The sequence below is a fragment of the Branchiostoma floridae genome, chromosome 2 (assembly GCF_000003815.2).
Source record: "Branchiostoma floridae strain S238N-H82 chromosome 2, Bfl_VNyyK, whole genome shotgun sequence".
In the NCBI taxonomy this organism is placed as follows: Eukaryota; Metazoa; Chordata; class Leptocardii; order Amphioxiformes; family Branchiostomatidae; genus Branchiostoma; species Branchiostoma floridae.
This window is the reverse complement of record NC_049980.1, coordinates 33,352,114-33,369,106: the sequence shown is the minus strand read 5'-3', so window position 1 is coordinate 33,369,106 and position 16,993 is coordinate 33,352,114. Positions and strand designations below refer to the sequence as shown.

The window sequence follows — 16,993 nt, the reverse complement described above, 5'->3', positions numbered from 1 at the left end:
AGACTCGTCGTCCGATCGAATCACGCCTAATGTGAGGGGTATATAACACTCACTTCCCTAAAAAAATATTTTTTAGGGGTAGCGAGTGTAAGGAGCCCTGGTAGAATACGGATGATACTCAGGCTAGATGACATCCTCTGGGAACCCCAAAACTGATGCGATCGTGCGAATAAAAAAATCTTGACGAAAAAAAAGTTTCCTTCATTATGAAATCAAAGTGGTTAGGAAGGTTGTTGAACAAATGACTGAACACATAGAATATAGTATACCGAACAACAGATTCTTCATTTTTGTTCTTTCACATCTTCTTAGACCTTGAGATAGTCTATGACATTAGTAATACGTTTTCCAATATTTAAACTTTTTGTAATTCCTGTCATATATTTACTTATTTTGAAGCTGCTATGTACAATTCACAGTATGGTTGAAAACTTACTTATTTTTGGAAAATTTGGTGGGCCCCCTTGGAAATCAATTCTCAATAAGTTGAAGGGCTACCCACTTGTCTTGAGATTAATAAAATAAAATAAAATCGGTCAAAAATTGATGCGTGCGTTGATGTCATCCATAGAATCAAATTAACACGGCCTAATCTGCTCTATGATTGAGGCGAAGAGTATCATCGTGCGTCCTCCCACACAAGGACACCGTCAGACGACGCAGCCTTCCCTTGTGACTGGAATCTGCTCGCCTTTTCTTCCAGTCGACCTCTATTTGTCAGCTGGGATTGCGTAAAGTGGAGCTGCTTCGGCGGTAAAGGCTTAATCGCTAAAGCGGTCGTCGACTAAGAGGTGCCGGTGCTGCGCATGATAAGGGGAGTTCTCAGTGGGAAGGGATCAGGCAGGGAGTTAGACTATGGAGATATCTTAATGGAACAGAAAAGGAAATAAAAACAGCAGTGGGCAGATTGTAATGGGAATCACGGTTGGATTTCTGTGAAAGAGCCAGCTGAGATTTCTGTCTCTTACAGTGCGGGTGTTTTATTCATCGTACAATTTACTGCAAAAGATAGAATCAGCTCAGGCAAAATTGCCAGCATCAGGGAAGGCTGCATCTCACCACAATAGTTTGACAAGCTACTAGCCATCATATAAATCATAGATATATTTTTTCTGAAACAAAATTTTTAACCAAAAGAGTGAAAAATCATATTTAGAAAATCATCAGCTTCTAAAATAATAACTGATTTATGTGTAAATTGAATTTGCAATATCATTCCCCAATATGACAGCATGAGGCAAAACTTATGTGCTAAAACCTTTTACCAGTACCTCAACTACTTAATACCTCCGAATACCTAAGGTACTATTGCCCTGCCATTGTGACTACTGTAAATGCAGAAATGTTCGCGGTGGCTTTATGTTCGCGGTTTTCGCGGTGACCACAAATATTTTTCCATTATAGTATGAGACTGCAGTCAATGACGCTACAGCAAACTTAAAACCACCGCAAAAACTCAGTTTTCCTGCTACCGCGAAAGTAAATCCCCGCAAACATAAATGCATTTACAGTAGTTTATTGCGTAGGTTGTGAAGCATTTAGGTCAAGCATGAAGTGGTCTTTACAGGAAATGGGGTTAAGAGAGACTCATCATGTACAACACTTCCTGGGGATGTGGGGGAGGAATTTAAATAAAACTTCAGGTACAGTCTAAACTGCACGAGAAGACCACTCAGGTGGCCCATAAAATCTGGTCTATGTGGACAGGTGGTCACTGTAGACTCGATTCTTTTGTCAATGGAAAATTGTCTATTAAAGGGACCACCAAAAAATGATCACATTTAGCAGGTGGTATTTATGTAGGAGTTGTCATTTGTACAGGTTTGACTGTATATCTATGCCCAGGTGGGCCTTTCTTATGTAGAGTTGGTCACTAGTACAGGTTTGTATTTTATAAACCATTGGCTTGCCATATACATTTTTGCCAGCTCTAAAGATTCTCAGACACACCTCTTACACAGGGTCATAGGAGATAAATTCAGGATGCCTTTTGGCTATGTTTCATGGTCCGTTTCATCAAACCATGATGACTTCATCATCATCATCTGCAGGGCTCGAAATACACTTTTCAGTCAACTTGCACCAGTGCAAGTTAAGCCAAAGGTAACTTGCACCAAAAGAAACTTACTTGCACAACCCAAAATAGTGAACTGTTAACCCTTTATTCTTCTTCTGAAAATTTGCAAATATATGGGGATACATAAAGACCACATGTTTGGATATTTGTTTTCCAAAGCGTATTTTATTTTGGATTTCAAATTGTACAACAAATGTGAATTTAGGCTTAATTTAAGACAATTCAATGTCTACAACTTGATAAGATCAATAGATTTCTTCTGGACTCTTCGAGTGACTTCCATCACTATTCTTAACCATCGCTAGAACAACTCAATACAAACACATATAACTGGAAAATCCAGTTGATTATATCAAAGTCACTAAATTGTATGCAAAATGTATTTACTCATATGCAAATCAAGGTAAGACAACACCATAGGAATTATTAGCATTATAGAGATAGAATTGTCTTCAAATTTTGTTTACCTGGATGTCTAACCAAGTTTAGAAATAACAAATTTAGGCTATTTTTTTATTCAGTGTTGTTTTCTTTTACCTTTCAATGGCAGACAATATTCTTGGTGTGTGTAAGCTTTTTTCTAAAGTCAGGTATTAGTGGATAAAAGTAACTTGCACTGGTGTAAGTTTGGTCCAAACTTACTTGCACCACACCAATTTTACATGCACAAACTTGCATATGCATGTGGTATTTCGAGCCCTGATCTGTCTTCCGTAGTGGGCGGGGTAAGGCGATGCACAACATCTTGAGAAGCCTTGATTGTTTCAACCAGTTTATAGTAGTACAATGTAGTATCTTTCGTACTGCATGCAACATGTAAAAAGATACAAGTTGAACTGAAGATATCCAGTCCCCCCAGGGGGCCCCCTGGACATCACCAGCCATTGAGGCGTGATTACAGCTCAGGCAGTGGAGCTGACTGGACTGTGATGGGCCCAATCCATACACGGATTACAGGGCTGCCTTCTCCTTCACACTGCAGAATACTCAAACACATCCAAGGCCACACCAATTTTATTTCTTGTTTCTCGGATTTCCCGACCGTATTTTTTCCGATTTGACAAAAAATTTTTTTTCAAATTGATGGCCACACCCCATGTTGACAAAATTTCATAGCCTCTCCTTTCTCAAAATAACTATGGGCCTTAAATTCCAGTATGTGCCTATTTTGGATGGTACATTTATAATTTCACTTCAAACTTTGGACTTTGCAACCAGGCACCCCCTAAATTAACTGTAACTTGAGTAAGCCCCTCGATCTCTCCTACCCCCAAGTTTTTGCAAAAGTTTTTAAAATTTCTTTTTCCACCGACAGACAAAATTTTTTTCTAAAAAATCTGTGAAACAACAAATAAAATTGGTGTGGCCCAAGCCTACATGAACCAATGTATCAGGGCCTGCCTTCTCCTTCACACTGCAGAATACACAAACACATCCAGGACTCTGCGAATCAATGTATCGCTTGCGGAGGTAGTCCGTGCACGTGCAATATCGAAGTGAAATATCGAATATTTGGGTCAAGTTTCAAAGCGACACAGTTTTTTCAGGGCAACTTAAATGAGGGTATTTGGAAATGCAATTTGAAGAGAACTAAAAATTCAGTTTGCGTTGTTGAATATCAGACTGGATGGATACATTGTACAACGTGTAATTTGAACTGGATTGGAGAAATAGATTTTGTTCTCTATGGCAAGTAGCTCTTGGTAGCCGAGAGCAGGAAATATCAATGAACTCTGGTTGGGAAGGACTTAATCTTTTTCACTACTTGAGAATACCTGGCTGCAGTGCTTTTAAACATCTTTGCATTGCTAAAAAAATGGGGATTGTTTGCCTGTCATTATTTGATTATTTGCAACAACAAGTTTAATCAGTGAGACATGCTTTAATGCTATATGGTCACAGAGTTAGTTCTGAGTTTTATAACTAAGAAACAAAGTGTTTTGTGTACTGCTGTAAAATGTTTACGGAGATTTACTAGTAATTTCGCGTCAGGAATAAAGTAAACTGTTCATGGTGTTTCTAATTTCGTGGTTGAATAGGCCTATGAGAAGGCAAACAGAAAACCCCTTTTCCAGTATATAGTAGGAGTAGAGAAACAGGAATGAGTCCTGAAGGTAAATTAAATACAACTTGTATGTTGATGAAGATTAGACATCCGGGTAATAAGATACGCCAAATAGCAATTACTCAAGCAGCTGGTTATGATTTCAGAACAAAATTTTGTAAATAAAAACCCCTTTTTCAGGAGGAACAGGTATGAGCCCTGAAGGTAGATAGGTCGATGAAGGTCAGACATCCAGGTGATAAGATATGCCAAATAGCAAGCAACTGGATATGATTCTAGACTAAATTTTCTTCAGAAATCATATCCAGTTGCTTGAGTAATTGCTATTTTGTGTAAATACAATGAAGGAGAGGTATGTCAGGGCTCAAAATATTTTTTTTTACATGCCTGCATAACATTGAAAATTACCTGCACCAGACAAATTTTACCTGCGCCACTCTGAAGTTAGGAAGTATGGATCATACTAAAATTGTTCAGGAACCATTGCTATTTTTTCTTTTATACTTAATAGGTAGTATTTACAGTCAATGCAGCTAATAACAATCCACATAAACCTACATCATAGGGCATTTATGTATAAAACCCAGTACATGGACCAGTGCAGGTTAGGTGCAGGTAGACACCAGAAATACCTGCACAGCTCCAATTTTACCTGCACTAACCTGCATATGCAGGTGGTATTTCTAGCCCTGTTTGTCCTTGGTGCTGAAATATTGAGTATTGTGAAGAGACTGTAGCTTTGGGAAATCAATGGTTAATGAATTAACACAGCATGGCAAGCTCACTTTATCATGCAAAAATAGCACCCTCAGCTGGAAACCAAAACATAGAGGGCTTAATATTCATCTTTGGGAATAGGTTCACTGTTGCACCTAAACTGAACTCTTAACTGCTCATAAAATATAACGAAAATCAATGGTAAATGAATTAACACAGCATGGCAAGCTCACTTTATCATGCAAAAATAGCATCCTCAGCTGGAAACCAAAACATAGAGGGCTTGACATTATTTTTCTGGTGCTGCACTGGTGCACCAAAATTTTTGCTGCCCAGAAAATACAAGGAAAATTGATGATAAGCGAATTATCGTAGCATGCGTGAATAGCATCTCAGATTATAAATTGGGAATATATTCTTTAAACGCACGAAATTTTTCTTTTTCTACAGCTCTCATAATCTGTCTTTTAGCTAGTTACTTTTCATGCCATCTTCCATCGTTTCCAGGAGGGCCATGTCCCAATTGCTATGCAACTGTGGTCTTTGTTTATCTAGAAGTGATAATGTTGGAGATTATAGCTGGCTGCCTTGAGCAGAAAAAGACCAGATAAGAACAACTTGATGACTCGCAGTTAGGTCACCTTTCTTCTGCTAAATGGTTTGTGTGACCAAAACTGTATCTGTATGCCCCTTGATTTTATAATAGGAATATGATGTACCATGTACTATGTAGAAATATGATTAAAAAGGCGTACAAATGCACAAATCATCAAAAGAAATTTTTCCTGGTGAAATTCATGAGATACATGTTGTATATAACATCTTCAGAGTTCTAGCCAGGATTTTATTTTAGCCTAATGGTAATGGTGAGATAGCAAATTAAACAATCAGGGGGAAGGTACTGAAGGTGGGTCTTGGTCCTTCCATGATGAGGAGATTTTAAAGATGTAGAATAAAAAGGCAGGTATTCTAAGGGTATGCATGAGAGAACTCAAGTCTTTTTACACCACAGGTAATTTAAAAGGATTTTGTGTTCAGCTTGGTGGGTCATATCAAATTTGATCATATTTGACTAGACATTATTCCACAAGTAAATGTTACCTCAGTCTACACTCATTAAAAATTAGCATATGCATAATAGCCCTCATTTAGCATGGTGGTCACAGATTATAGCGTGGTGGCCCATTACGCTAAAATGCACTAGCTATAGCTAGATCCTTGATCTTTGCTCAGTGATTCCTGAGAGGTTGTAGCCTCTAGCGAACTGGGGGAGGTTAATGGTTGTATGTGCCCTGGCAGGCCTCGCTGACCAGTGATCCTTGTACTGCCGTTATGTAGAAATCAGTTCAGCTAAAATGCACTAGCTAGATCCCTGATCTTTGCTCAGTGATTCCTCAGAGGTTGTAGCCTCTAGTGAACTGGGGGAGGTTAATGGTTGTATGTGCCCTGACAGGCCTCGCTGTCCACTGATCCTTGTACTGCCGTTATGTAGAAATCAGTTCAGCTAAAATGCACTAGCTAGATCCCTGATCTTTGCTCAGTGATTCCTCAGAGGTTGTAGCCTCTAGTGAACTGGGGGAGGTTAATGGTTGTATGTGCCCTGACAGGCCTCGCTGTCCACTGATCCTTGTACTGCCGTTATGTAGAAATCAGTTCAGTGTGACAGATTAACATTCCGGTTTAGGGCGGGTCCTTTATGGCTGACCTTCGGCGATGGCCGTCCTACGGGATGTGTCAGTTATCTGTTTCATCAGGGAGAGGCACTTTTAAGGGAGGCCAGGTGTTATTAGCATCTTGTAGTACTCTTGGAATAGTCCAAAGACATTTTATATACTGTAAATCCTTTTACTTTTGTAGTGGGTTTTATTTTCTAGTGAAAGGGAAAAGGAGTCTTAATGACTACTGTAATACAGAACTGTGTTTCAACCGCAAATTTAAAATCTATATCTATATAGCCAGTATAACCACCCTGAGGCATAACACACCATCTTTGTAGGCACGTGGCACAGCTGGTTCTATTACGTTGAACGACCCATCATACCTAACCTTTGCACATATACTTGCAAGAATTCTTTGATATTATCCAGCAAAGATGCCCCTACTGTGCTCAGTGATAACCAAAACACTGTAAAACAAAGTCACAACAAAAGCACATGAATTTATTGTAGTGTTAGAGTGGCCTTTTTCTGTCCCCATGTTCAATTCTACTCTCCTAAACCTACCTACATAAGTGCAGTCAGGTCAGGTGTATGAAGAAATCAGGACTATTTTCAATCAACTTGCATCAGAATCAAACGGGACCATTATGGATAGGTTACGACGAGGGTTCAATTTCAGATGGGATGGGATCGCCTGTAAACGGTAATCTACTGCACATCTGTGGTAATGTATACTTCATTAGAAGTACTGTAGGGGAGGATCAGGAGGACTGACCCACGGTCGTATCCAGCAGATGTCTGTACATACAGGCAGATCCCCAGCTTAACTATCAGCCATTACAGCCGGGATTGGGGGCATACATCACTGTCTGGGCCTGGTGTTCATCTTTGGGGCAATGATAAGGGAATGTACAGGGCTGTATATGTATATCTAAACTTCAGATACAGATTTTCTGTACCTTTACCTATAGGGTTTTCAATGATGCCTTGTCCGGCGTTCATCTTTGAGGCAATGATAAGGGAATGTACAGGGCTGTATACCTAATGTATAAAAATCAGATATAGGTACGGAGGTTTAGACACAGGTTCTGTATCTGTACTTGTACCTGAATAATTTGACAAAGGAACACACAGGGTCTTCAATGATGCCTTGTCCTGCATTCATCTTTGAGGCAATAAAAAGGGAGTGTAAAGGGCTGTACATGTACATTTGTATATCAGATACAGATATTTTTGTACCAGTATCTGAGCAATTTGACAAAGGAACATATTGGGTCTTCAATGATACCTTGTCAGGCATTCATCTTTGAGGCAATGATAAGGGAATGTGTAGGGCTATGTACCTAAACATCAGATACAGATATGCTACACCAGTATCTGAGCAATTTGACAAAGGAACATATAGGCAGTTATCTATGAGGCAATGATAAGGGAATGTTTTATAGCTGTATTATAGCCTGTATACCTAAAAAGAATCAGATACAGGTATAGAGGTTTAGACACAGGTTCTGTACCTGTACCTAAACAATTTGACAAAGGGATATATAGTATAGGGCCTTGTCTGGCATTTATCTTTGAGGCAATGATAAGGGAGTCTACAGGGCTATATACCTAAACATCAGATATAGATTCTGTACCCGTACCTGAACTGACAAAGAAACATAGGGTCTTCTGTGATGCCTTGTTTTGCATTTATCTTCAAAGCTGGAGTGTTATGCCGAAGGGCAATCTGATACAGATACAGAGGGAATGAATGATAAGGAGTGTGTAGGACTGTATACCTAATAACATCAGATACAGGAACAGAGGTTTAGATACAGATACAGACCTCTATCTGTGTCTGAGCATTTTGACAAAGTACCTCGTGGTCTTCAATGATCCCTTGTCCTACATTCGTCTTTGAAGTAGTGATAAGAGATTATGCATGGTGTATTTAACAATTCTATAGGGGGATTAGATTTCTGAAGCATATCTGAACAATTCTATGGGTAAACTCTTGATTGTTGAGGTGTGTCCAAACAATCCTATAGGGGTAGTAGATTTTTTAATGTGTATCTGAACAATTCTTTATAGAGGAAATAGATATGAAGTACATCTAAACAATCCTTCAAGTGAACTGGACTTGTAAGGTGTTTTGAAACAATCCTTAATACCCCAGTCACATTATTCACGATCTTCTTGCGTATCGATGGAAGAACGGCCATATTTAAGATCGACAGAGGGTTGCGCGTATTTTTCACCTGAAAACCGTCCCTGTCGCATATACTTTGTACGTTGTACAACTGTTGTACAATAAAGTTATTATTATAAGCAAGGCTTTGGCGATTGCCGCAGAATCGTCGTCCAATTGATTTTTGCCAGGGGAACTGGATTTGGATGGATGCTGTAATGATATGTAAGGTATGTTTAAACAGGGGAACTAGATTTTTGAGGTGTATCTAATCAAACTTTTCTTCGTATTTTGTCTTTCAGAAAATCGACACAATGGACGAGCTGTCTATTGAGTTGATAACGAAAACCAAGGAATACCTGCAGCCCAACCCAGGTGAGTAAGAAGAGACTCCTGGCAGGAACCAAGTGTATTGCAACGTAGAAGAAAATACAGAATGTGTCAGACCTTTGGTGCATGACTGAGTTTTTTTTCAAAATTAATGTTGTGAGAAGATTTTAAGTGAAGAAACACACAAAGACCATTTGCAAGAAAAGTAGTGTCTAGCACTAATCTCTGTCCGATATTCTTCAATCTAAAACCCATCTGCAATTATTATTGATTTACATCTTCCATAATTTAAGGCCTAGTATTGATTATTTTGCCCTAATTTGCTGCATGATGGTTTCTATAGCTGTTTCCATGTTTTCATTGACTCTACAATCCTATATTTCTTTTCATCGCTCCAACACATATATTTGTTGACACGACTCATTTTAGACAACAATTGTACTGAGTTTTTTTTTGCTTAATGACAAACATTGTATTTCCTGCTCCAAGAAAGTCATTTTCATAGTGATACAGACCTCAAATCAGCTTTCTACAAACACATCTACATTTTTTATTATCCTCTATACATTCATATATCTTGTACATAGTCAGTAACTGCCAGATTGGTATGGATCTGTGATAAATATTACATTTTTTAAAAACTTTGTCAGATGTGAATGATACCAAGAGGCAATACTTGATGTCTGGTAGAAAACTACACTTGCAAAATATGAACGAAAGCAATTTCTGTAGAATGATCTTGGTATCGTTACACTATATTGTAGCATATCGGAGCAAAAAATAAACTCTTCTATGAGAGCCAAAAGCTGAATGTGACCAAAATTCCAAGGCATTGTGCATTGTTCTGTACACTGCAAAGTGGATCATTTCAAATGTTTGCACTTCAATGTCAGATTTTTCAGAAATTTTACATACCAGTCTGGTATTTCTGGCTTTGCCTGCACTGTGCCCATGTGTGTGTTTGTTGTATCTGTGTGCTGTGGCTTGGTAATCTTTGAACATTCACCATTTTCTTTTACCAATGTGCTGGCCCCTTGCGCAGCAGGTAACACAAAGCTACGTTGTATTTCTGTACACAAAATCCTTGCACTGTCTTTTAGTTCATCTCCTCAAACGCTGTAGAGTAGAGAAGTATACTCCAAAGCAGCGCTGTCGCCAGCTTAAAATTTTTCTATTTTCCTGTCCATGTTGTTGACTTTTCTAGATGAAACTTTCGCAGTGGTTTAATGTTCGCGGTTTTTGCGGTGGACGCTTTGCCGCGAACTTAAAACCACTGCGAACATTTTTCCACGGCAGTAAGAGACTACAGTGCATGGTGTTACCACAAAATTAAAACCACTGCGAAATGTCCCTTTTCCTGCTACCGTGAAAACTTAAATAGATTTACAGTTTCATGTCATTTTGAGATGGGATGGGATAAAATTATTTTCCGTCCCAATTGGCAAACTTCCATCCCCGGACAGAAGGACAGATCCTGGAGACACCCCTGCTACATAGATAATTTAGTTCCCTTTTCATCTGACTCAAAGACAAGGAAAAAACAAACAAATACTGACATACCAGCTACAGCAAAACTGTACAAGAGACCACCTCTCTTGCCAATATGTCCACAATTTCGTGGTCCCATAGACAATTTTCCAATTTACACATAAAAAATCCTGTCTATAGTGACCACTTGTCCACATAGACCAGATATTATAGGTCCCCAAGTGGTCTTCTTAGGCAGTTTTGACTGTACTCTACAGTACCTGGAAAGCATGTATCAGGGTCTTTTTATAATATCATTATTTTACATTGCTCTGTAACTGTCAACTTCAGCTTTCTGACATTTTAGTCTCTTATTTGCTTCTTCACAATCGGCATCCTTTACAATCCTTACAACCCAAAATTTCAACAGTAACGTTACATCATGACTGTCATTAGTCTAGTGCTACATCAAATAATAAATGGTGCTACAGAAATAAATAAATGGTCACATATTAGATTTTGTTGGTATCTTGTTGTAGCACTGATTTGGTTACTTGATTTTAAGTGGACAAAATGTGGAAATCCATATCTGTCAGGGTAGGAATTGCAGTCTGGTAGAATAGAGATCGAAATCGGAGTCTCTGTCAACAGAGATCCTGACCAGAATGCCAGGAATATGTTGGGATGGTCTCCCATTTAGAAGGCAGTATTCAAGGGAACCCATTGATCTAAACTGACTTGAAGTTAGAAAGTTCTGACTGTCCTTCAAGCAAAAGTCCCCTTGCACATAAAAAATTGCAGACTCCAATCTTGATCTTTATATTCTGGTAGATTCTGTCACATTGCCATCTCTACTCTTGTACCATATGATGACCAGCGATTATTCCTATTGTACATTAAGTTGTTTTTCTTGAGGAATCTATTTTTCTCTCTCTCTCTCCAGCTTCTCGTGCAAGACTTGCGGCTCAAAACCAGTTTTCCAAAATCCGTGGGCAGGCGCGCACCACGCAGTACCCCCAGCCAGAGGGGACCCTGGGAGATTGTATGATGAAGTACGGGCGTGAGTTGAGTGAGGGCTCCGTATCGTCGGAGTACGGTAAGTTTTAATAATTACCTTCTCCCTGCTGCACAACACCATGAACAATGGAGATGTGGTGGCAATGGCTACGTTAGCCGATTTCGTTAAAAAGTTTCATCAGTCACATATGACTATGAGTAGGTTATTGAGTAATTCTTCAATCAGTGACTGTTGAAAACGCGTAAAATACGTACCTCCAAATTGTCATTGTCTGCCCAGTACATTGATCGCAGAATGACCTAGTCTCGGAAGATTACGAGACGGTCTAAGACAGTGTGGATATCCCCAGGTATGCATATACACAGTCTCCAACGTAGTCTTGCACGACTAGGTTATTCTGTGATAAAAATGTTCTGACCAGACATCGAGGTATATGTACGTGTTTTGCATGTCTTCAAGAGTCACTGACTGAAGAATTACTCTTAACTTAGCAGACTTACGAATAAACTGATGGAAGACAGCTGTATAGTGTTTTTCAGTCATAAGTAGAAAGAAAATGAAAGTCTTCTAAAGATTGAACGCATGATCTATGCTTATTACTTGACATCTGACATATAACACTTTTGTCAAGTACTGGTCACTAAAGGTTTGGAAGGACACCAGTTCTGTGGAAGATTTGATTAGCTAATATTTGATATGTATTCTTTATGTGGTCAAAATACAGCAATGTTGAGACATTACATGTCACAATAAATCACAATGTTTCTAAATCATATGTTGTCGTTCAAAATTTTTAGTGACCTACATGTTATAGGATAGCATATAAAAAATATTTGTGTCCTTTTCTGAATTATCCTGACATATGAAATTGTCACATTTGCTAATGAATAAATATAGATAAGTATGAAATTGTATATCAAGTTAAAATGAATATGCAAATAATAATCAACCTGTCTCTTTGTTTGATTGTCAAAACTTGACAGACGTTGATTGAAATAAACATTTCGAGTCTTTTGATTTGTTTCTACTCCATTCCTGTCTATTGTGTATTCTTGCACGTTTTTTCGACTCCATGTTGGTCTGAGTGCAGTTTGCTGGAACAGAATGGCAGCTTTAGAGAGCATGGCACAACTATTGGCAGCGAAATCTTATTTCTAGATCAAACTTTCACAAAGAAGTGCTTGGCTGTTGAAAAATGAAGGAAATGCTGTATTTCGCCATAGCCTAGGGCTTATTGTATATGGCATATTGGGTGTGTTTCTTTGGCTGTGAATTATGTGTCAGTCAGTGAGTTCCACCAAATACATCTTGCTCAGCAATTGACAGTAAAGAACTGTAAGATAAGCTGTTGGGCAGCATGTAATTTCTGGAGATTATGAAAAGATTATGAAGTAATAATAGTGATGGATTAAAAGGCTCTACATGAGCACAAGGTATTTTCCTCAGATAAACTGATGAAAAAGTTGATTTGCTGAATCGGATTTGCAGAAGGAAAGAACTAAATTTTGACAAAACTGAACAGTGCCCAAACTTTGCCAGAAGAAAGTATATATTTGGTCAACAGACTTCAGTGCCAAATACTTTAAGATTCTCTCATCACCATCCAGTGAAATGTACTTGGCTAACATAAATCTCTCTTCCTCATGCTGAAAACCTGTTCTCATTCTTTTTTTCCATGTTATAATGCAGATTGGAGAAACTATGGTATGTATTTTCACCATGTTTGTTTCCTAAACCCCCTGTAGCATAGTGCAGGTGTAACGCCAGGCTAATACGGTAGCAAGCATTCAGGACTCACTTATCTAGTGCTGTTTGAATTTAGGGATCAGAATACTGTCAGAATCTTGGCTTGAAATTCCATCTGTGCTGGTAGAAGTTAAGCAAACTTGAACTGTAACACAAAATTTAGATGTACCCAAATTTTCGACTGTTCAACCGCCTAGTCGTTTTCAAGGAAAGAGCAATTCGTTGCTTCTGTGATGTCATGTTTTCTGCATGGCATGTTCCATCTACATTATTGTGATGTCACAGAAGAGATGGATTTTTCATTCCTTAACAAAGACTTGAGTTGGACAGTTTGGTCAGGTCCAGTTTTGTGTTGGCAATTATACATCTTTGCTTCATACTGTCAGAATCTATTTCAACAGTTTGCCAGATTTCTTTTGTCATGGGGTTTATAGAAAGGTTTGAACATAACTGTACAGAAGACTGCAGAACAACAATTGTACATTACTGTAAATTCATTTAACTTTGCAGGGATTTAATTTTGTGGTAGCGGGAAAAGGGACTTTTCATGGTGGTTTTAATATCGGGTAGCACCATGTACTGTAGTCTCTTACTGCCATGGAAAAATATTCGCGGTGGTTTTAATATCGCGGTGAAGTGTCTGTGAAAACCGAGAACATAAAACCGCTGCAAACATTTCTGCATTTACAGTATTCTTAGTGTCTGTAGCTCAAACAACAGGAGCTAATTAACTCATTTGATTCAACTTCATCTTACCTTGTTTCCTATTGGACAATCCAAAACTGTCTTCAGCTCCTTTGCATATCAATTCATAGTTTGGGTATAAAACCTGTTGCTACCAGATCTCTTCAATGTCTCTGACGAAAGTTATAAGTGAATGCTATCTGAAATGTCTAGCCGTTTCTAAAATAATATTCAGTTTGTACAGTAACTGCTTTTGGGCTTCGTCGATGTAGGTTAGACATCCAGGTAATAAGATACGCCAAAAAGTAGTTACTCAAGCAACTGGATATGGTTTTTGGATAGGTCAGACGTTTCGGATAGAATCCACTATCCTTCGTCAGTGACACTGAAGTGACCTAGAAGAAACAGGTATTTTATACTCTAACTATGAATGAAGACAATTTCAGTTGTCCAATAGGAAACGTTATAAGACAATTCAGACTGAAGACAATTTGGATTCCAAAGAGCTTTTGGGCTTATCTTACAAATGTATAACCTGGATGTCTGACCTTAATCGACGTCGTCGTCTCCGTAGCTTTACAGCATTTTTGTTATGGAATTAAACTTGGCCTGAACGCACGGACAAAATACTCAGATGATTTCCCCCGTGGCAGGTTATTATCATGGCCCTTCCTGATTGAAAACTTGTACTGCAATGATTGTTACATGGCTGAAATCCTATCCGCACATACAGAATTTCACATCATATCTGATTCGATTGAACCTTGTCCATAAAGTACCTGCTACATTGTTTCATCGTGGGACCGCGTGGCGCAGTGGCAGCATTTGCAGCTCAAGACCGAGAGGTTACGGGTTCGAATCCAGCTGCTGTGTCACCGATCTTGTGCCCTTGGGAAAGGCACTTAACACGACTTTCCTCACTTAACTCAGGTGTAAATGAGTATCTAGTGGCCTTGTGTGGCTTGGTGGGGCTATGTGGCCGAGACAGGCCTTAGGGGCATGTTCGGGCATGACGCACCCGCCATGACACACGAGTCGGGGGTAGGAGGAACCCCCTACATCCTTGGTTGGAAGTCCTCCTAGGAGACTGATACTCCGAACAACAAAGCTGCATCTGCTAGAGCCGCCTCACACGTTGCATACAGTTGCCCCTGTGAGACCTAGTGCTCCAGTAGACGAGAGGGTGGAGAAGGAATTGCACACCCCTCCTTCACCATAAAAAAGTCATGTGCAGGTCAGGCAAACAGGCAACTAGCCTGTCTGCCTCCTCATCTGTCCAATCGACAGGAGAAACCCCCCCCAAAAAAACATTGTTTCATCTACATTTGGACGAAACTTCTTTATTCATTTTGTACAGTCTACCTCAAATTACAGTTTTAATTTACACTGTAGATTTTTTATGAAAGTGACCCATATTTTACAATGCAGGTTGAAAAGACAACACAACGCAACTTGGACAAAATTTTGTTGAACACATGAAAGATGTCATTTCCAATACAAGAGTTTGGCTGTAAAATCTCTTTCGTTTGAAAGTTTACCTACCCCATGACAAATTCTCCTGCTCTATCTCTTTATCATGTTTTCTAGTACCATCTTTTATCTCAAACTGTGTATAATTTGTTTCCCATATAAGCTACAGTCTATTCATTTTCTTTATGTTTATTTCAAATCCACCTCATAAGTAAAAAGATAGGTGAGTCCTGATGGTAATGCTGTAGTCGTCAGTGGATATTAACATTGTAGATGAGCTGCAGCCATCTTGGCATATTCTCCTACACACGGCCTTGAACGCAGGCTATACAATACGTGTACGTGTCGGAGAGACTATGCTAACCCGGGGGTTCCAGTTTTGTGGGCATGGTCTCTAAGTAGCTGTCAACCAATCAGGGAAGTATATAATATATGTTTTCTTTAGGTAAAGCTTAGAGCTGGGCACCGGTACAGTGTACCGGTACAAAACCGTTTTTTTCTTATTGGACCGGTCCGGAAAAACCGGACCTGAAAAAAATTGGTGGACCAGATGTTGGACCTATTGGAAAATGAATAGATTATATGATCGAAGCATTCACACGTTTTAGGGCTTACCAGTCAAAGAAAATATCAAGAGCAAAGTAGCGTTGAGTCTATAGTCGTTTCTACCAAGGTTTACAGCTAATCGTACAGACGCAGTTACAATGTAGCCTTGTAGGGTTTAAAACGCCAGTTGGAGTCGAATACTCCACAAACAGATTTCTTCCTAGTGAAATGGACCATTGTTTTGAATTTTGTCCATTTACAAGTTTTCACATACTGAATCAGGTCCAGGTTCAGGTCCGGACCTGGACCTGATCCTCTGGACCTGAACCGGACCTGAACCTAAAGTTTCTGTACCGGTACCCAGCCATAGTAAAGCTGATTCTCTGATTGGCTGACAGCAGGTTAGAGGCCATGCCCCAAAAAGTGGAAATCTCAGTCCGGTTTAATGGAGTCTTCCCACAGTGTTTGTTTAGGCGCTGCGTATGATAATGTCTTGGCATAGACACAATATTAATGCGGATAGATGCTGAAACTTGTGCATGGCATGGCTATTGGCTGGAGCTGGTATCCTTCAGAAATTAAGTGTATTGCATGATGGGCATAGCAGAAGCTTTGCGTAATTAAGAGAAACTAGAAAGATTTAGAATGCGTTTTTGTTTATAGATTGAATTGTTTTTGAATTTGCCTCATTGCACTGCCATGGGCAACATTTTCTGTAATTTATTTTTAGTTGTTATTGTCATAAAATATTATCAAGTTAAATTTTAAATGGTAAATTGTACCATATGAATACTGAGAACTAGGAGGACTTAAGATGGGATTTTCTACAGGTCTACATATAGTTATACTAAGTAGATGGACCAGTGCAGGTTAGGTGCAGGTAGACATCAGAAATCAAATAATATCATACAACTCAAATTTTACCTGCATGCAATTGGTCTTTGTTCGATGTCACAGTAGGCAAGGTATTTGATCTCGTACCATGTATATGGTCCTGTCCATTTAAAATGATTTTAACTAGTGACAGGGATACAGTATAGACCCT

General features: G+C 39.1%; 1 protein-coding gene across 10 annotated transcripts in view; it reads left to right on the top strand.

Annotated features, from left to right (window-relative positions):
- The window catches only part of LOC118409248 (endophilin-A3-like), a 66,349-nt gene that overhangs the window by 31,563 nt on the left and 17,793 nt on the right, over positions 1-16,993 (top strand). For 9 of the 10 annotated variants that reach the window (XM_035810119.1, XM_035810118.1, XM_035810116.1 and 6 more), the window contains exons 3-5: positions 8,990-9,062; positions 11,428-11,580; positions 13,192-13,206. In XM_035810119.1, the coding sequence (XP_035666012.1) occupies positions 8,990-9,062; positions 11,428-11,580; positions 13,192-13,206 (241 nt within the window). The remainder of the gene's footprint in view (positions 1-8,989; positions 9,063-11,427; positions 11,581-13,191; positions 13,207-16,993) is intronic. The other variant, XM_035810121.1, reaches the window with a different exon arrangement.